The following is a 20,964-nucleotide window of genomic DNA, read 5'->3' on the forward strand; positions in this document are numbered from 1 at the left end:
AATCTTAAAATAGTGATGATTGAATGATGTAAGTGAGTTTGATACTACAAGACTGTTTCCACATGAATCTGCTGAAGAGGGGAAAGTTTCTCTTTGCTCGTCTTAAAGGGGAATTCTGGTATGTTTAAGCCTGGGCTCTTACATATTTTGGTGTGTAACTGAATAATAATAACTATGGAAAGGATCCCTACAGAGATAATCCCTCAAGTTGCAGAGTTAGATATGAAAATATAAAGAGTGGAGCAAGATGGAGGACGGACACTGGCATGCGGAGCCAGAATATTTTCACATCTAACCCGGTGGAGGCTTTATTTTGACCAAACCAAAGAGTTTTATTTTGTTTCTGAGTTTGAATGAAGTGTTTTTCAACGATAAAATTACTGTTTCTGACAATGGAGTCTGGTAGATTTGGCATGAGCCATATAGCGGCTTTTTTCTGGTTAAACATAAAGGAGCTTATTCTTTAACTAATAGGTCTCAGGGATCCTTTCACAACCTCAGTCTGTCTGTGGCTAAAACAAGCACTTTCTGTGGACGTACTTTAACGGTTGAAGATCATTTATACACTTAAATAGGTAAACATAGGGCCCAGGTTTAAAAATACCAGAATTCCCCCTTAAATCAAGATGATTTTGTGACTTTAAGTGTGACATTTTTGTGACATTAAAGGGGCAGTATGTAGTTTTGGAGAAGAAATTCAAACTCAGAATTTTAATATTTACAAAAAGAGGTAATAACACAAACTCAGATCTATTTATTTTTTCAATAACTGAATAAACAAGCTGTTCTCAGAGGAAAATAACGACTGTTTGAAGCTAGAGAGGCGGCAGGGTCCGCCAAATATAAACAAAGTAAAACAGTATGAAACTGTGTTGTCCTTTAAGGTCAGTTTTGTTTGTTCAGTTATGAAAACAAAGAGAGTTTGTTTATTGAGTTTGTTTAGGCCCAACAAAGATCTTTCTCTTCTGATTAAAATGTCTTCCACAAAACTACAAAGTGCACCTTTAAACTTTTGAAACAAAAAATATCTGCAAATTCATGATTTCTGGATGTAATTTCAATAAATTTCAGTGGACAAAACATACAAACATATCGCACACAAACCATTATTTAGACCAGAGTGTTTAAGACTTTTAAATGTCTGGAGGGAATCTTTAAAGAAATTACTGGACTCTAGTTTTCATTAATTTGGTCCAACTTTATTTATTTCCTTGTGACTGAAATTTTGCAGTGCGTGTGTGGAAAAAACTCAGCAGTGTTGACTTGTAAGAGGTTGATTCATTTGACCCTTCACTGAGGCTCCCACGACATCCGGAGTTGATTTAAGTGTTGATGGGGGCGTCTTTAGGAATGAATTGTTCCTTCCAAGAATAACATGTTTTTTGTTTGTTTTTTTTCTTTTTTGAACACGTCAAATCTTCAATTTCTTATTTAATCTGGAATGTAAATGCAACATAAACTAAAATGCTACTTTTTCTGACTCGTGAATGGACACTTGAACGCAGCCATGAAGGAAAAACCTCACGAATCTTAAAGCGGACTTAGATGGTTCTTTGCGTGAAGGCCTCACTGATGTTGATTATACATTGTGGAAGACTCGAGAAGCCACTCTGCCGCAGTGCCTTTAAATTTTCATCCCTTGAGGTCAAACCTCAGTATAAACTTGCTAAATATGCATGACAGTGTTCCTGTACTGTCGGTGACCAGATCTACAGAGAGAGAAGTGCTGCAGCTGTACATGAAGCAGTGAGCTCTATGATTAAAAAAAAAACAATAACCACAGTTTTACAAATGTACAGTAACAGTCTACCAAGCCGAAGTATTCACACACCAATACGAGCCTTTTGTTTACAAATGCAAGAACACAAGTCCGGGGCCTGGCCTCTTTCACCATGCAACAGTTGTTTTTTTTGTTTTTTTGTTTTTTTACAGATGATTCAACTTAAGTGTGTGAAGATGATGACAGAGATGTGGAATGAGGATCGTTTTCCAAAAGCAGGCCCGTCGCCCCGCCTAATAACAACTCGCTTTGATTCCTCAGCGGCCACAGAACAGCTACATTCCTCGGATTTGCTCGAACATTCAGTGAGAAAAAACACAACAATGGTTTCACCCACCACCTCTGCATCACAATGGAAAAACCAAACACACTCTTTCCCCCTCAAAGACCAAACACACACACACACACACACACACACTCACACACAGAGGATCACTGTGTAATTACAAAACTGCAAGCGGACTACAAAGTGAGAGATAATGTCGGCTGTGTTGTGTAAACTTTGAGCGGCTGTCGCTCTGTTTTTGTCTTTCCACCCGGTGCTCTTACATGTCCCTGATCCAGAACCAACCTCCAAAACAGAACTGTGTACAACTAATAAATGTGCCTTTGTAGATGTGAAATCAGTTTTTACATGTCATGGCACGATACCACTTTGTCACAACCATTAAAACTCGATTTTTTTTTTTTTTTATAAAGTATACCTGGTTTTTAGAGCTTAAAGATGACAGACATTAACCATTTACCATGCTGATGATGCTTGTAACGCTTCATTATTTAACATACAGTACATATTTTGGCTTTCAAACATCGCAGATCATAGATAGTATTTTTTAAAAACAGCACTAAACTTCAAAGAACAGAACGATCGTCACAAATGGGGGGAGTTCACAGATTTGGCTATACTTTTGAAAAAATCGTTGTCGGTGACTAACGAAGGAAAAAGAAACCCGTCTGATATGAAACCAACAGCTGAGTGGAGGTTGGATGTGCCGAGATCTCCTACAGTATCTGTACAGGTGTTTGTTTTCACAGACAAAAACGTGGGAGACAATGATAAATGGCATCCATCGCCTGCTGAGGAGATGCTCTGACTTTGCCTATACATGAACATTATACAGTCCGTTATAGGTTTAAAGTAGTGGATGTATTGGTGGGCAGTACCAGCCAATACCAGAATAAAAGAGTGCCTGATGGGTGAGGATGTTCCTCCTCCTCGTCCTCTTCCTCTTCCTCCACCTGTCCATCACCAGGAAGTCCCTGCTGTCTTATCTAATCAGTCCCGCTTCTTGTCCTGCTCCTCCGCCACCTCATCCACCTGAGGCCCGGGGAAGGCGTGGTGGTACAGGTGCCTGTGATTGGCCGCTACATTGTACAGCTTGTAGAGAGCCTGTGGAGCAGAGAGGGGACAAGGTTAGGGACAGAGAATCCAACCAGTGTGGTAAAAGTAAAGATGTCGTATTAAAATATGACTTTGGTAAAAGTGAAAGTCATCCATGCCAATAGTACTCGAAGAAAAGTCTTAAAGTATCTGGTATAAAATGTACTTAAGTATTAAAAGTACAAGTAAAAGCAAATTATACATACTGTACTGTGTGTTGTACTTTAAAGGGTCGCTCCACCAAGTTTACACATTAAAGTGTGTTTTCAGGTCTTGAGGAGGACGACTGCATATGTGTGAAAAGTAGTATAAAGCCTTTTGTGGCTCCAGAGGAAGCTGCATGCAATCTGATCAATTGCCTCCAGTGATGTCACTCAGTGGCTAAGTTGCATTGTGGGTAATGTAGGCGCATTGTTTTGAAAAGCAGCCCACTGGTCCAACATTGCACTGAAACACATTCCTCTACTTTCTCAAGATTTGGTCTCCACATTACCCAGAATGCAACTAAGCCTCCTAGTTTCATGGTCATATTTCTTTTTAAAAATCTTTAAAGGATGTTCATATATCATTTATGGCCTGAATTATAGAGAATTTTACTCCTGTTTACATTATTTCCTGATGGATGGTGTCATGAAACAGAGATATCCAACATTCCCTCTTATCTGTACAAACCTTTGACACCAACATGTCAACAAAATGAAACAAAACTTTTGAACCTGGCTTCATTCCGTGCTCAGAGTTCTGGTGATTCATGCAGATGTCATGACATGACCTTTTCACTATCAGTAACTCACTGCGAGTTTCCTGTTTTTATCAAAGTACAATTTTTCAGGAAGCTTGAGTTTATTGATATTCTCCCAATCCCAGCCTTGATTAAATATTCCCACTTGGATTGCTTCACTTACCTCATTTGTGCTCCCCTGCAGGAGGCGTTAGAAAGAAAAAAACATATATAGTGTGAGCACATACATGCATAGATAACATCAAGTGTGTTCAATGATCAGTGATTGCTGCTATGATGAATCTCTGCCATTGATTTAAAGGAGATTGTCGCCCTCTAGTGGTTCAAAGATATTGCAACACCTATGTTTATGATGAAGATGTGAACTAGTGTTTGTCTCTATAACATTTAAATACAAGTCCTCATCTACTGTAGTTGGACCACGAAACTTCATTCAACTGTCCATCGACACAGAAGTGAGCAGATAATGGCTGAAATTTCAGATTTGTGTGAACTTATCCTTTACCTTCATGAATGTTTATGTTTTATTTGAATTACCTGGTCCCACAGTGCACCAGCCACCTGGTCGATGACGGCGCCGAGTTCTCGGTATTCCCCAGAGTACCGGATGTAGGCCCAGGTGCAGAGTGTGATCAGTGCCAGACCCAGGATCATGTTACACAGGCTGGCAATGATGTCCACGCCCACAAAGCCTGTGATGCCCGCAGCCACGTACATGACAAAGATGACCACGAACAGGGTGGCCGGCGTGCGGGCTGCGTGGAAAATGTTCTTGGAGTCATTGTGCTTGATGTACTGGACGAACACCTCGTCGATTTCTCCCTCCAGCTGCTGCAGGTAGCGGCGGCTGAACTCCTCGCCTCCCATCTTCTTCACACCCCGAAACACTTGCAGGGCCTCCTCTCTGATGACGCTGTGTCGGGCCTGCAGCTCGCTGGGGGCCAGGAAGGGCCGGTCACCCCCACAGACCTGGGGACACAACGAGATGGTCAGCTAGACGGCTAGTGGACAGTTTGATGTGGATTTACTTGAAGGTGTCCTGTGGAGTTTTCTTGTAAACAAATAAAAGTAATGTTTACAATATTTTATATCCGTGTTTACTTGCCAGGAGACTTCTTCTTCACTGCCTTTGTTGCTGCAATGCTACATTTGATGGCGCGTCCATGATAGAGATGAACGGCGGACTCGCTTGTAAAAACATTGCTCCATAGAGCAGCCATAACTCCACAGGGTACCTTTAAAAAAAACGTTTTTCACATACCTCCTCCATTTTCTTGTTGTACAGATCCTTCGCTGCTGCAACTGCTGCCAAATTATTCGCCTCTGCTGTGGCCTGAGAGCGAGAAGATGAAGACACAGTGATCATTTATTTTAAGGTGACATTAAATAATGTAAGATAAGATTAACTGACACGTGTCACAGTGTGTGACAAGCTGATCACCAACCATAGCACGCTGAAACCACTTGAATCATTATACAAACAACTAATCGAAACATCGGGCAAAAAATCAAAGCACGTCCATCATTGCAAGTACAAGAACAGATGCTTGGAAAGGCAACTTTAAGAACTTTAACTACTCTAGAAAACGACATACATTATAAATGAAGCATAAAAAAATCAACGTTACTACATACCCCAACATTAATAGTATCTTTTAAATAGGGCTGGGCAATATGGCCCTAACATAGCATCACAACATATATCGCGATATTTTGAAATCTCCTCAAAAGGACTTCGAAATCAAATATCACAATATTTTTTGACCAAATTCCTCGATATTGATATTGTGACAATACTAAGTGGGTAAAGGCAAGTATCAGAACAAGTAGAACAGTCTGGTAGGTTCAGAAAATGACATCACTTTACTGTAATTCAGCCTTCAAAACCAGGACAAGACAACACTCATGCCATCACGATATAACGACATCCAAAATCTAATATATAGTCTCAAATCACGATTAACGACATTATATATTATAATAGAAACAAAAGCAGTAAAGGAAGTTGCAATAAAACAACAAGGTAATGAGGAAAATGTACCTGCAGCATAGATTTTGGATGTGGCAGCTCCTCCCCTTGGTATATTTTGATATACGCCTGAAACAAAGAAAATATGTTGGATTTAGTTTAAATCGTGTGCAGAAACTCAGGGTTTAACAGTGACGAGTAAACATAATGAAAGGACAATAGGACTTCATGTCCAGTGAACAGAGAGACTAAACAGTTTTATTTATAAAAAGAGGAAAGTACAGTGTTTCATTTAACATGATGGTCCTCTGTTCTGACCTTGAAGTACTCCACCAGGCCTCTGCAGGTGATTTTGCTGCCGTTGATCTCCTTCACGTCGATGTTACGAGGACTGAGCAGCCACGGCACCAGAACCTTCAGGTTGTTTAAGAAATCGCCATCAATCTCTAGACGGCGAGGCAGAGGGAACAGCTGGTGAGTGATTCCAGTACGTGCTGAAATTCAACTGTGTTTGCTCAGTCATATTCAGTTTCTGGTGTAAGTCCAGGAAATAAGTGGGAAATATAAGCAGTTCAGAGCAGCAAACAGCTTGTTTCCCTCAGGCGCTCTTTCTCACAAGCTCCAGTGCACCACCTGCTCCTGCACAATTCATTAATACTCAACCCTGCACCGGCTGTGTGGTTACATATTTACCTCCTCTGTTTGTCAGAAGGATTACAGAAAAAAACACAAGAACGATATTCATGAAAGTTGGTGGAAAGGTGAAGCTTTGGAAGTGATGAACTCAATGTCAAGTTTCAGTCTCTGAGGAGAAAAACTGGCCCTGAAAGGGAAATCTTTGTGGAAAGACCGACCGACAGACATATAGAGGTGCTGAAGAATGAATGAAAACAGACAGAGGACGTGTACCTGCAATTCTTCCATCAAAGTGTGGGTTGGTGGCCACTTTGAGGCCTGGGTGAGGCATGAGGAAACAGGAGATGTTGGTGAAGCAGGAGTGGATGTGTTTACGCACGTTCTGCAGCTCTTCATGCTGGTTCTCTGAGATCTACACCACCAACGAGAACACACGTATCAGGCTTTAGACGCTGAATTAGCCACATGTGTACTTGTGGTATGTTTAAAACTACACGTTATCAGTAGGACGTTGGACATCGCAACAGAGAACACTGACGCAACAGGACTATTTCACTTCCAGCCTCAGACTGAGGGGTGACAACACACCTTCAGTCGCTTCTCGAGGAACTTCATGCCTCCTTCCTGTCCGTAGGAAAACTCGTACGGAAAGCTCCAGTCTCGAACGAGGAAAATCATCGACTAAGGAAAAAAAGACACTACCATGTGACTCTTGTTGATGTACATTATGATCAAATTGTATATTTCACTGCATTTTCTCAGCAGTTTGAGTGCAAAACAGTTGTTCAATTTGAAACAGTCGCACCCTGTAGCCCTCCAATTGTTGAAATAACAAATGTGCAAAATGTCACTTCCTGACATGTGGATGCAACTGTAGAAAAATCCTACCAACAAGTGAAAGTGATAAACTGTACCTGGAAAGGTTTGAGGAACGTCTCCTCCATCGCTAATCTGCCGTACTCGGTGAAAAGCTGAAATAAGATGGATGAGACAAAATCTGAGAGGATGTGAAATGATGTGAATGTTTATATAAGACCAACAGGAACGGCTCAATTGTTTTTTATTTCAAATGATTTATGTTTATACTATAAGCCAACGCATATAGCCTCACACTAATATGCATTTCTGACTAGCAATAGGTTTCACATCAGGACCTTGCACTTGCAGCGCTCCATTATGCTCCAGTGTTGACACTTGACAGTTTTACCTGCAAGTGCTGAAGGTCGTCCTCTTGTACATTCTGTGAGATGTTGTAAACCTGAAAAAAAAAAAAAAAACACATTCATTTATAGTATAAGTTCATAAGTGGAAGTATGTAGTACACATATTTAATAAAAAGCCTCTGGTGTGTGAAAATAAAGGAACATAACAGTCAAAGCTAGCAGCTCAGTGAGGCGTCACTCACAGGGACAGCAGTGTTACGAGCTAAATGCTGATATCAGCACGCTAACAATGCTAAATTTAGTAGCTATAATGTTAACCATGTTGACCAGTATTGTTTCGTGTGTTAGCATGCTAGCATTTGCTACCAAATAGAAGTTCAGTACCGCTGAGGCTCATAGTCACACGACAGCCATTTTCCTCTGACACAGGGTGGAAAGCTCAAATGCCCTGGGAATCTGACAAGTCATTACCATTTCATCACCTACTGATTGATGAAAACAAAAACCTATGTTCATTCATGCACATGAATATGCTAATTACTAAAGCGCAGCTACGTCAGACGGGTGAAGGTCACTGTACCTGCATGGAGCTTATCATGGTGCTCAGTGCGAACACAGTGGCTGAATCCCTCAGTGTCGACTGGCTGTCAAACGTGCCTTGTGTGTCCATTAGCAATACAGCGACCTGTGAAATGAAACAGATAAAGACACTTGCTGACCTCTGCTGCGAGGTAATCCTTACGTTCAGCATTCCTGTATCGCACTGAGGAAAGTGTGTGGGGGATTAGAGATGAACTCCTTTAATGACACGAGAAATGAGTAAAGGAACCAGTTGAGCTCATCAGCTAGTTGGTTTGGATCAGAGTGGAGATTTAAAAAGGGGAAATGTGCTTGAAAGGGACAAAAGTACAATAAAATAAGGTCAGATTTAAAGCTGACAACCAGAAGCACTCTTGCTTTTTGTTGGCTTTGCTGCTGCCTTCTTTGCAGACTTTAGATTTGCTGATGCAAGCGTAAAAGAAGCGAGTTGGAAATGTCTAAATGCAAAACTGGCTTCCTTCAAGTGTGAAAAAAAAAAGGTAGTGTTAAAACACGGGCAAAGGTTAATAAAGTATCCATGACATATTTAATCATGTCTCTTTGCACCTGCATGCGTCGTAATGGTGTAATAATGTAATTCAGTGACAGACTTCACCTTTCTTCCGTCCGGTTTGTCCACCAGGAAGACCTCGCTCCAGATCTGGATCCCGGTGGTCTCCCTCTCTGAGCCCCCCCTCCAGGAGAAGCCGGTCAGAGGCTCTTCGTTATCTCCGAGCCAGCCTTCAGAAGCCTGAGCACAACGGGATCAGAAGTGTTGGTGTCAATGGATTAAATATCTTAAAGCTACCTCTGCCAGGGAGGTCATGTTTCCACCCGTGTCTATTAGTTGGTGGGTTGGTTTGTCAGCAGGATTACACAGAAACTACTCAAGAGATTTCTATGAAACGTAAATGGAGGATGGGTCTTTTGATGTCATGGCAGTGGCGGCACATGCAGATGCAGCGGCCGGTAGCTCCTTTAAATGATGGACAGTGTTTACTCGATGTTGAACTCTTAATGTGAAGATGCAGACCACATTATCATCACCATCTTGTTGCTGGTTTACATTTACCCCACCCCCAAAAAAGTGCACACATTGCACAGACCCCACATACTTACATGGTTGTACATATAACGCAGCATGAAGTCCATGAGGAAAGACTTGCCCTTGCGGAAAGCTCCGGCCACAGAGATGGCCACCACCTCTCGGTCTCTGACCTCCTCCGCCAGCAGGATGCGGCTCAGCGCCACCTCATCCAGCTCGAAGGTGTGGTCGTCTTTGACCAGCAGCACCTGCACGGGCCGGGCTCGTCCGTCCGGCTCCTCCTCCTCTGAGCTCCAGTCGTAGACATTTTTGTCACCGAGGGACCCTGGAAGACAAGATAATGATCTTTAATTATGTTTACATGCAGAGAAATGATCATGTTGATGATTATTATTTTGTCTGGTGATATTTCTCTGCAGAATTACACCTGAAAGTGAAACTAAAATGTTTTTTCAGTGAGTGATTGAGGAGCTAGAAGTTATCCCAGTGATAAGAGATGAACTTAAACGTCCATTAAGAGAGGAAACAGGAAATTTGAGTCCATTACTCCTTCCTGTTCGGCCCAGGATCGATAGCATCGCCTGCAAACCTGTTAATACTAATAATGAATCACGTCATGCCATCCATCCCATCTGTTTATATCCAATGAGATCATGTGCGTTCAGAGCTTTTTCCGGCACTTTCCAGGCAGTGACTCAGTGTGTTTTCCAGTCTCAGCTGTCTCGTGTGGAGCTCGCAAGCTGCATGACCGTCCTGATGCAGAGATTTTAGCTGCCAAACCCCATTCATGAAATGTAAACTTGTGTCTGCTGAGCACGAAATGATTCCTGAGGTTGACGAGAAAGAAGAAAAACCTCTCACACATCTCTCACTCCCATCTGTGTGCATCTAATTGCAAATTAAGCATGCGCGTAAACTCACAAAAGGCACTGTGTCAGATTGAAAGAGTAGCAAAATTTGGGGGCGTGCTAAAAGATTAATGCAGGGGGCCAAGAATGCACGGTGAATAATTTAAGGAGGAATCATCCAAGGTTTCCTCTCTGGCTGAAGAGGACTGTCGGTTTGACTTCACATCTCCTGCAAAAAGGCCTCACCCGGCCCGGCAGGAGCCTGCCTGGTTACCCTGATCATGTTGCTGCTGCTGCTGCCCTTAAAACAAGCAAAGACGTCAGAAGCTGTGTCTGCTCAAAGTGGGTCAGAGCAGATAAACTCTCCTGCTGACAAACAGCACAATTTCCCCCTTATTTCCCTGATAGTCATTCAGTCTCCCCTTTTTTTTTTTTTTTTTTTACCCCTTGCAGGCCTGGATTCAAAGTTAAGAGTGATGTCAGTGACAACTGGGATGCTGGTTATCATTATCATGGTGGTGGAGGTGGTGATGATGATGATAGCAGGGATGGCCGGTAGAAAGATGATGCTGATGGGGATAGTGACAAGCTATTTACTGATGCAATATTACATAATTTGATGGCAGATGCACCACAGACATCATGAGAGGCTCAGTGTGATAAACAATGAAATCAGAAGGTTATTTTCAGGCCTTTCTGGGGCCTGAACCGTCCCTACAGAGCATTTCCTGTATGCTGATTATAGGAAACACCTTTCACCACAGGTTTCAATGCCAGAACATATGCTTTTATTGTTAAATATCTGTCCGTTTATGCTTGATTGAGCGATATCCATGCAGTAAAAAAAAAAAAAAATACAAAAAAAAAATGTATTCCTCATTAGCAGCAATATTACATATAGAGATAAAAACACTGGTCACAATCAAGTCGAAACGAAAACAAGCCCTTCATGATGGAGTCTTAGAATAAACATCTAATTGGCTGCAACGCTTACACCCTCGCCTCGGCAGGCATAAGAAGAAAAAAAAAACGTATGTGCGTCAAGGAAAAGCATGAAATATCAAATTGTACGTACACTCACCCCAGCTGTCTCTGTCTTTACGGTGCTTCGCCATAATACTGTCCTTAAATCCCTCTGTTTGTCCGTTAATGAGCGGCCCTAGTCGGCAGTCATGGGTGTAGGGAGGATGCTCAATCTCCAGCGAAAACGATGCTCGTATGGCAGGAGGATGATGGAGCTTTTTATTCCCAGCGTCATGCGCGGCTCGCACCGGCCGCCAGGGGGCGCTGGTGTCTGTTGTTCCCCCTCTCTGTTAAAAAAAAAAATAGCAGGTTTATAATGCGGAAAAAATGAACGTGGCTCCTCGCGCACTGTGTTAAACTGTGTGTGGAGCAGAGGGGGTGAACTGCACGTCAAGTCTGTTTTTTAATGTAGGCTGGAAAATACATCTCCAGCTGCTGCCGCTAGGTGGCGGTAACTACAAAGAGATCGGGATCACATGCTGCCTTCGGGTACCATCGGGAATATCCAGACTTCTTACTTTTTATACAGATAAGTAAGTTCTTTTCCACTACGTTTAAGAGAGAAATGCTTTATTTGTTACTCACTTGTATTTAACCTCGAAGATTAAGAAAGTATACTTGTTGTTACATGCGTCGTGTTGCGATTTGTTTGTGACTGCGTGGGAGTCAGACATGTTTGACGTTGTATTGATTTTTCTAGTGAGGGGCTCCGATTTTTCCGAGGAGCTCGTGAACGCGGCATCGGGATCCTGTAACTGCGGGTCCAGAGAGATTAGCAGCGGCAGACTGTTGCTTTTCTTTCCTCGGGTGGTTTTTGGGAGTGAATTTAGGAGCTAATACTTGACATTATTAATGTAGTTCACCGCTGTTATTGTACACACGAGTCCGAGGCTTCTCTAAAACTGTCGGCGGGAGGAAATGACATGTCAACGGCTAAACTTAGTGGTATTGTTGAAGTGGACTGTGCCGCCGTTGCACTGAGGGAGACGGAGTGAGCAGCAGCAGCAGCAGAAGACTGAAGTTTATTACTGTTTCCTCGATAACAAAGGGGGGCTGCTTTTCTTTACTCGACGCCATCCTACGGGTAAAAGATCTCGACTTGGTTTAAAATGCGAGACGCGCTCGTCCACGGTGTTTGCATTGTGAAAGGTAGGCACGGTTGAAGTTTGGGAAACCAGCAGCGAAGCTAACTTAACGTTTTGCTAGCTAGCATTAGCTGCTAGCTGGATGCTAAGCCCCCCTATAACTCACCCATTTTTATCTGTCATGTCAGACCTGGCTCCGGCTATTTGCTGGTCGTGCTCATGTTATATACACGCTAATGTTATTGTAGTGGTGTGTTACATACTCTGTTATGAGCTCTGAACAACTTTTATTTGAGTGTAAGCTGAGTTTGGGCTGACAGATGTCAGGACATGTGCCAGAATATCAATGTCCTCATCTGTTTTGATGCTTTAGACGCACTTGAATGAAATTTCTATCAAGTGTGTGTTACTATTTTTGCAGTTTTTTAATTAACTTTATGTAAAGGCTGTCTTGTAAAACTTTACACTTGTCTCTTTCAGGACATGGATCACGGAGAAGGACCCTCTGAGTAACAGTGATTAAGTCATATTCAGGATCTTTGCTTCATCAAACCACCACCACCACCACCACCAGATTTGATCAAGCCAACTAAATGTAAAGAATCGTCTGGTTCAAGCTACCATGGATATCTTTCCCCGGCCAAGCGGTGAAATCCAGAGGAGGAACCCTCAGCATGACTTCGAGCTCATTCAGAGGGTGGGAAGTGGCACATATGGAGACGTGTACAAGGTACAGTGAAGCTTGGGGTTCCCACAGCCTGTCACCAGAGCTGGACGTGTCTTGGCTTCCCATCACATGAGTAATCGTCCTAATTTAAAGCAGAGTGTTGTATGATTTGGAAGTCATGATAACATGTGGCGAGCACATTTGACAGTAGCTGTTGAGGGAGGGCCAAGTTTTGCATCCACTGCTGGAGTCTTCTGCAGAAATACTCTTATTGACGGAGATTTAAAGGTGCTATGTGGAAAAAAATCTAGTTTTAATATTCAAATTACAGAGTTACAAGTTAGCCAAGCACCCAGTCCAGACCAAAAGCTGCACAGCTACCTGAGCTAACAAGCTAACAGCACTTAGCAGCAGTTAGTGGTTACTGATATGCTGCCCTTTATTTGTTTGGATTGAATTCGAAAGGTGTCCAATTCTTACATATTGCACCTTTTTAAATGGTGGGAATCAAAATTCAACTTATCTTACAATAATGTCACATGGAACAACTTGGGTTATATATCAGTTGGTAGATGTAACATAAGTTTACTTTACTGCAGTGATAAGTTGATTAATCAGTCAGAAGATTGAAGTCTGCAACAGTTTTGGCAATTGATTCAGTCTACTGCCAAATATTTGCTGTGCATGTGAGTAAATGATCTAACTCATTCCTTCACCACAGAGTAAAGGAGACGTATACCACTAACTACAAAATACCTCATTGCACATTATGTCCCGTATTCAGAGTTGTAATTAAATTAAAGTGCAGAAGAAGTTCCCTATAAGCAGGCAAAATATTCTCTCATAGTTATTTTATACTATCGTGCTATTATTGCTGGTGTATTAGCATGTTAGCAGGATTATAATGTTGCTGGTCAAGGTGGAGCTGATTGTAGCTATTTTATGTTTGTTTTGGTGGTTTAATTTACAGTATAACAATTCTTGATATTTTATATGGTCGCTGAACCTTTTAAAATCTTCATCTGCATAGTAGGTATATCTGTCAGATAAAAGGAAGCGGTGTAAAAAAGTGCAGTACTTCCTCTAAAATGCAGTGGAGTTAAAGTACAAGGTCACAGAAAATTTAAATACTCAACTAAAAGTTCGAGTATCCAGGACTTGTGCTTAATTACAGTACATAAGTATGTGTACCTTGTTTTTGGTGAGACAGAACAAGCCGTATGAAGATGCCACTTTGTGCTCTGGGAAACTATGATGTGCATTTTCTTAATTTTATATACTGAAATAATAAGTAAACTAATCAACAATATCATCTGCAGATTAATCAGTAATGGAAAACAATAGTTGCAGCCCTTGATTTAGGTTGTGTAAATATTGTGATATAACTAGCTGTTGTCTTTTCCTGGTTGTGCGTGCTGCGTTACGGTTAACTGGAACAATTTTCTGAACTTGTTTGACTGTTCAGGTTGTGTGAACACTGAGTGCTTGTGCCTGCTTGTCCTTTTTATCCACATTAATGTTTTCTTTTTGTGGTGGAGACAATATTACCCATGCCAAATCCAAAGCGCCAATATTAACTCATCTATTAAAGATAGAAAAGATTAATATCCAATTTTGGGTTGAATTACCTTTATTGAACTTAAGTTGTACAAATTACCCTCAATATGGATGACACAATGATACATGTATAGGCTACATGTTGCCAGACTATCAGCTACAGCATTTTTATCTTTAAAGAAAACAAGGAAGCATTCAAGTACTATATTTGCAAACTCTCGAAGCCCCTCGAGTTTCACACAAGCTTCGCAGCAACATTTACACAGTCAAATAAACACATTGCCCAACACAGGCCTGTTTCAGAGGTTTAGTTGAACTTTACTATGATTTCACAAAATATTTTGTCCTGGCAGACATGAAACTTGATATGAACTTGAAATATATATATTTTTAATAGCACTAATATGGTAGATTTCAATATCGTAGGTAAGCAAATGTACACAGTTCCTGTCCCAGAGGTAAAACATTTCTGTTCATATTTTTTCTCATAGTTGCTCGAAATTTGCAAATTACATCATAAAATCCATAGAAACATATTTCTCTATGGCTGTGTGAGTATCAATTCTTCATTGGCATGCACTGGAGAGACAGCTGGCACTGTGCTGCTGAATCTCACTTCTCATTTTTTCAATGAGATATGAGATAAACGAAAGTCTTTACACAAACTGTTCAGCTAAACACGATCATTTAAACAGATTATTCCTGCTGTCTGTTGGCAGTAGTGTTTTGCTGTAGAACTTTCTTGTTTATTCATCTGCCACAGATAAACAGACGATCCATGTGATCCAGGGTGTGATAGTTCAGGCGGCCTGTCATGGTCCCTCTCCATACAAAGCCTCAGTGGCCAGCCCCCACCCCCAGACGGGCCACCAGTGGAATGCTGCGCCTGGTATTCTCTCACAGCTCGCAGGCTGCGGGGCTGCAGCGGCCTGAAATATGATCAGGCCCCTGTCTAAACACGCGTTTCACTGTGGGTGTGTTCAGGGCCGCGCTGACAGCGGAAACACCTCAAATTGGGAAAAGTCCTCCTTTTGGCCCACTCAGTTTACTCTGTGCTCAGTTGAATTTTAACGGGCACACAGCATTCCTCGCCTTGGATGATTCATTACATCTGATTATAATAATTTGAGAATCACATATTCTTTGTCCCTGGCGATAATGATTAATTTGTCTACATTATCATGTCATAGCCTTGGCTCTCAGTGCAGTGTGTTGTTATAATATCCCTTCATATGCTAGGATTCTGTTTAGAGGTTTACTTGACATTAGACATTGGATGGTGAAAACTTAATGTTTGATTATCCAGGTCAAAATAATTGCGATTTACTATATTATCCTGATTAGATTTAGTTTAGAAACAAATATTTCTATTGCATCGTGGATAGGACACAGATCTTTATCAATTCAGCATCCTTTTCAATGTAAAACAAACAATCCCAAACAAACGTTTTCTTACGTCTACAAGATTTGTAGACCAGGACATCTCTGCAGCACTACAGTACTGCATTATAATGCTGTTTGTCAATGCTTACTCAAAAAACTGCAGCTTTTTGCAATTTGAATATTGTAATTTCGATTATATTTCAATTAATTGTGCAGCTCTAGAGGGAAGGAGCCAAAGGATCCTACACACGTCGATAAGCCCCTTCATAGTTTGCAACAACTTCCTTGTTGTTAACTATTAGGTATAAGGAAATCATTTTTGGTTTTGTAAAGTCCCTGTCTGCCTTCGGTCTACATAGACACCTGTTTTTCCGTCAGTCTCACTAGTGATTGATCTTGTGTCAAACCTCGTGTCTTTAGAGGTCTGTTACATGCCAGACTACTTCTTCTTACAGTCGAAGATTGTTTCAGGTTGTTGAAGTTGATGCATCAAAGATTTGAACAGTCAGTTCAGAACTTCCCCTTTTTGGGTATTAGTTCTCAGGTTAGTAACTTCAGGAAATGTGAAGATAGACACAGGACGCAAGAAAGTACTCGGTCATTACCGAAATAAACTCTGTCCACAGTTGAAGGTTAACTAAATATGCCTTTGTACAGTACATACGCATACATACAGCAATGTGTTTGTAAACTGGTTTTCTGTTGTGTGTGTGTAGTAGAGCAAGTTCAAGCTTTGTGTGGTGAACAGTTTGTGTGTGTGAATCAGCAGCACATTCCCTGTGTTGAAAGGTGGCCGTGCTGGAGGGTTTTATGGTTTATGGCTGACTTAGCTGCTTGTACCATTGCTTCACTCCCACGGATTAGGGAGCATCCCGTCTTGACCTGGTTTCAGAAGTCAGTGCTGCCTGCTTTAAGATACAAATTTCACAGATGATGAATGGACATGTATTTACATCTCACGCCACTGAGATGCAGCTGTTGGCATAATAAAATATCACACTGTGTGGATGGTGCGGCACAAACATACAGAAAAAATCTAAAAGAATTTCAAGAATGAATAAATTACGTAACTTGAAGATTGACTAAATCATAAGTCATCTACAGCAAGAGTATTTAAAGGTTTACTGTCATAGTTGTGGACAGACTGGCTAGCGTCTCCCTGCTGACTAACCATGTCCACAGGTTGACCTAATGACCTTTGGTGAAGATGCTTGTCTAAGCAAACTTAAAGTTTGATTTCAGCAGAGGTGACTGATGGGTTTGCCACAATTTGAGAATGTAATGACGGTGGATTGGTCTAATGGAGGTGCTGCCATTTGTATCCCACGGTTAAATGTTTTCACTCCAGTTCTCACAGAGGCGAAAGGATCATCCAATGACACTTATTGGTTTAACGCTTATGTAGGTGAAACTGCCACTGAAGTTTCCGTAGATTATTTTCCTGTAGATTGACTAATCACATTACTTGTTGTGGAAGGCAATCTATGATTGATTAAGCAGTGATCGTAACATAGTGTGATATTTGTAGCATCACTGACTATCGTGCTGTTGTGTCTTTCAGGCCCGAAACATACAAACTGGGGAGCTCGCTGCTGTGAAGATCATAAAGTTGGAACCAGGTAAGGGTGATCTTGTCATTATCTCAGTTTTTCTCATCACAGTGCTGTTTTTTGAGCTGAAAAATATGGAGAAGTCTGGAAAACAAGTCTGGAATTTTCCAGGGTTTTGAATGGAATGCACAAAAAGTACTAAAAAGGAAAAATATTGTTGTACAGCGCCAATACTCATGATTGCACATATTTATGTGCTCATAGACACACTGTCGTAGATATATTTTAGCTTCAGTTGTTAAAGAAACATTTCCTCTTCCACAAGTGAGATCTTTTATGTGAGGAAGAAGAAGAGGAGGACATTAGTGACTGTGCCCAGCTCTGGGGTCTGCGCTGTTGGTGACCTAGTGACAGAGTTAGTGCGATCCAGATTAGTGGGATTACGACGGGGGCTTTATGCCATCAGCAGCCAGACTGAGCTCAGCTGATTACCAGTCAGCGAAGGAAGAGATTCACTGCTGTTTGTTTTCTCTTTTCATTCATCGTGTTACTGTTAGGCTGGCAGTGAGAGGATGTGGCACTTGTGGGATGGTTGTGTCTGAGATTTATAGGTTTTGACTACTTCAGGTCAGGTAGCATTTTGTTCTGTGTTTGAGCTGGAAGTTCAAAGTGATCGTTCCGAACATGTTTTTTTTAAACTTCCTGATAAGACTGTGAAGGTCCTGAGCTCTTATTTAATGCATAGACACATTCTGCCAGAATATAGGAGATCGGGCAGATTAGTGTGTCTGTGTCCGTGTCTCTGTGTGAAGCAGAGGATCAGAGAGCTTAGCTGTAAATTGGAAGAAAAGGCAGAAGAAGGGAAAGGGACGTATTTTACTTGCTACTTGCTGTTATCACTTTTGAGAATAGAAATGGTTCATCCACACCTCAGGGCTGCCAATTACAATTAATTTTATTAGAAATAGATGGATTATCAGAGCTGTTATTCAAGAGTTTTTTCGATTATCAGTATCTGCGCTTTTTTTTTGTCCAATTGCCGACAAAATTAATTAATTTAAAAGTGCGCTGCTTTGGCTCTGATGCAGCATCCTCTCTCTCTCGCTGTGTTTGCCACTCTGTGGTCTCACTCGATATCCTGCTCAAAACACTTTCTGATTGGTTACGCGTCACAAGAAATAGCCTAACACTCAATAATCTGAATCTGCAAAGTAACTAGTAACTTAAGGTTATTTACATAACCCCGGTTCTCTGAGTAATATGAGTGAGATGTCTCACTATGGGATGCACGCCTCGCTGCAGCCCTCAGAAGCATTAATCTCATTACGCCAATCCTGATTGGCTGGTGAAACGTGTCCGTCCGCCTCAGGTAGTCCCCTCTACCTTAAATAGCGCATGCGGACGGCACCACGTCATTCAAGATAAGCACCTCTTCTCACTCGCCCAAGCAAGAAGGGATGTCTGGTGAGACATCTCACTCATATTACTCAGAGAACCGGGGTTATGTAAATAACCTTAAGTTCTCTTTCATAATATTTCGTTCGATGTCTCACTATGGGATGTGGTAGCTCCCGTATTGCCAGACAAGCTTACCTAACGTCCACCAACCCACAGGGAAAAGTACTCTGTTCCAATCAGGACAGCAAAACCGCGCGTGCCACGCACGGCGCGGAGACGTCCAGCTTATAGAAGCGGACAAAAGTGAGAGGCGAGGACCAACTCGCTGCAGCACAGATGTCCTGAACAGAAACTCCCCTGAATAAGGCCCAGGATGCGGCCAAACCCCGAGTCGAGTGCGCTCGCAGGCCCACAGGTGGCTGCAAACCCTGACTCGTATACGCCAAAGCAATTGCCTCCACCACCCAGTGGGATAGGCGCTGCTTTGTGATAGGTTTTCCCTTATGAGGATTAGCCCAGGAGACGAACAGCTGATCGCTCCTCCTGAAACCCTTTGTCCTATCCATGTAAGTGCGCACCGCACGGACTGGACACAACGCATGTGACCGCTGCTCTCCTGGTGAAGCAGCAAAGGCCACAAGGTCAATAGGAGAAATTGAGCCGACCACCTTAGGCACAAAAGCCGGGTTGGGCTTCAAAATCATCCTTACATCCCCCGGGAAGAGCTGAGCGCATGACGAATGCACCGAAAGCGCATGGATGTCACTAACCCGTTTAGCCGAAGCCAGAGCCAGTAACAACACTGTCTTGAGAGACACGTGTTTCAAGTCTGCTCCCTCCAGTGGCTCAAAGGGAGGTCCTTTAAGACCCTCCAGAACCACAGCCAGATCCCATGGTGGTACCAGTGGTCTGGACACGGGGAGAAGCCTGCGCGCTCCCTTCATAAAACGGCAAACCAGCGGGTGCTGGCTCGCTGTTTGCTTTCCAAACCCCACGTGACAGGCGGCGATAGCTGCCAAGTACACCTTAACCGTGGAGAAGGCTTTTCGTTTGTCAATCAGGTCCTGCAAGAATGATAATATCACTCCTACTGGACACTGAAAGGGAATGTGGCCATTTCTGTGACACCACCCCTCAAACACTCTCCACTTACAGTCATACAGGGACCTAGTGGAGGAGGCTCGAGCACTTTGTATGGTGGAAATCACGCGCTGTGAGAGTCCCACAGCTGACAGACTGAGCCACTCAGGGGCCAAGCCCACAGCGCCATGCGTTCTGGGTGCGGGTGGAAGACCGCCCCCCCCCCCTGCGATAGCAGGTCCCTGCGCAGCGGGAGCTGCCAGGGCTGAGCGCACAGCAACCGATATATCTCCGCCAGCCAATGCATCGCAGGCCAATGCGGAGCTATCAAAATCAGTGCGTGGCCGTGCTCCCTCACTCTGGACAGAGTGGGGGGTATCAAGGCCAGGGGGGGGAACGCGTAAAGAAGCTCGTGCGGCCAGGCGTGCGCTAGTGCGTCGACGCCGAGGGGAGCATCCATGCTGCGCAGAGAGTAAAACAGCGCGCACTGCGCGTTTCCTCTCGACGCGAACAGATCCACCGTGGCCCGACCGTAACGGCCCCATATCTGTTCCACAATTTCCGGGTGTAGAGTCCACTCCCCGTATACTGGCGCGCCCCTGGACAACAGGTCCGCGCCTGTGTTCAGGGCTCCTGGGACGTGCGTCGCTCTCAGGGAGAGGAGACGACCGCAGCTCCACAGGATCAGTTTGCGTGCCAGCATGTACAACCGACGGGAGCGTAACCCCCCCTGACGGTTGATGTACGCCACTGTCGTCGTATTGTCCGTCCTCACCAGGACATGATGACCCGTGAGAGACGGAAGGAAATGTTTCAGGGAGAGGAACACCGCTGACAGTTCCAGAAAATTTATGTGAGACCGCTGGAGGTCCACACTCCAGTGGCCCCTCACAGACCGGCCCTCGTGAATTCCGCCCCAGCCCGTCAGGCTGGCGTCCGTAGTGACCACCTTCCTGGACAAGACGGAGCCCATGGGCACCCCTTGTGTCAGAAAGGACGGGACGCGCCAGTGGCGCAGCGCCCTGGCGCACCCTGGTGTGACCAGTATCCTCCGTGCGCCATGACGCACGGGATCTAG

The 20,964-nt window shown here is 43.1% G+C and overlaps 2 protein-coding genes across 5 annotated transcripts in view; one reads left to right on the top strand and one right to left on the bottom strand.

The window, feature by feature from the left end:
• Window positions 1-3,056: 3,056 nt before the first annotated feature.
• atl1 (atlastin GTPase 1) lies at window positions 3,057-11,258 on the bottom strand. Of its 3 annotated transcripts, none has more exons than XM_073483984.1 (14): window positions 11,225-11,258; window positions 9,370-9,620; window positions 8,867-9,001; window positions 8,252-8,356; window positions 7,716-7,766; window positions 7,423-7,479; window positions 7,097-7,189; window positions 6,782-6,920; window positions 6,191-6,318; window positions 5,945-6,001; window positions 5,165-5,236; window positions 4,441-4,872; window positions 4,067-4,081; window positions 3,057-3,170 (listed from the first exon to the last, which is right to left on the bottom strand). In XM_073483984.1, the coding sequence occupies exons 1-14, from the start codon at window positions 11,256-11,258 to the stop codon at window positions 3,057-3,059; spliced, it is 1,683 nt and encodes a 560-aa protein (XP_073340085.1). The 3 variants fall into 3 exon arrangements, with proteins under 3 accessions (XP_073340085.1, XP_073340083.1, XP_073340084.1); XM_073483982.1 differs by having other exon boundaries at window positions 11,219-11,258; XM_073483983.1 differs by lacking the exon at window positions 4,067-4,081.
• A 671-nt stretch (window positions 11,259-11,929) lies between these two features.
• Window positions 11,930-20,964, top strand: part of map4k5 (mitogen-activated protein kinase kinase kinase kinase 5) — a 41,797-nt gene continuing 32,762 nt past the window's right edge. For both annotated transcript variants that reach the window (XM_073483168.1, XM_073483169.1), the window contains exons 1-3: window positions 11,930-12,315; window positions 12,732-12,981; window positions 17,420-17,477. In XM_073483168.1, coding sequence (XP_073339269.1) covers window positions 12,874-12,981; window positions 17,420-17,477 — 166 coding nt within the window. In that variant the 5' untranslated portion in view covers window positions 11,930-12,315; window positions 12,732-12,873. The remainder of the gene's footprint in view (window positions 12,316-12,731; window positions 12,982-17,419; window positions 17,478-20,964) is intronic.

Source organism: Pagrus major, chromosome 16, assembly GCF_040436345.1.
Source record: "Pagrus major chromosome 16, Pma_NU_1.0".
In the NCBI taxonomy this organism is placed as follows: domain Eukaryota; kingdom Metazoa; phylum Chordata; class Actinopteri; order Spariformes; family Sparidae; genus Pagrus; species Pagrus major.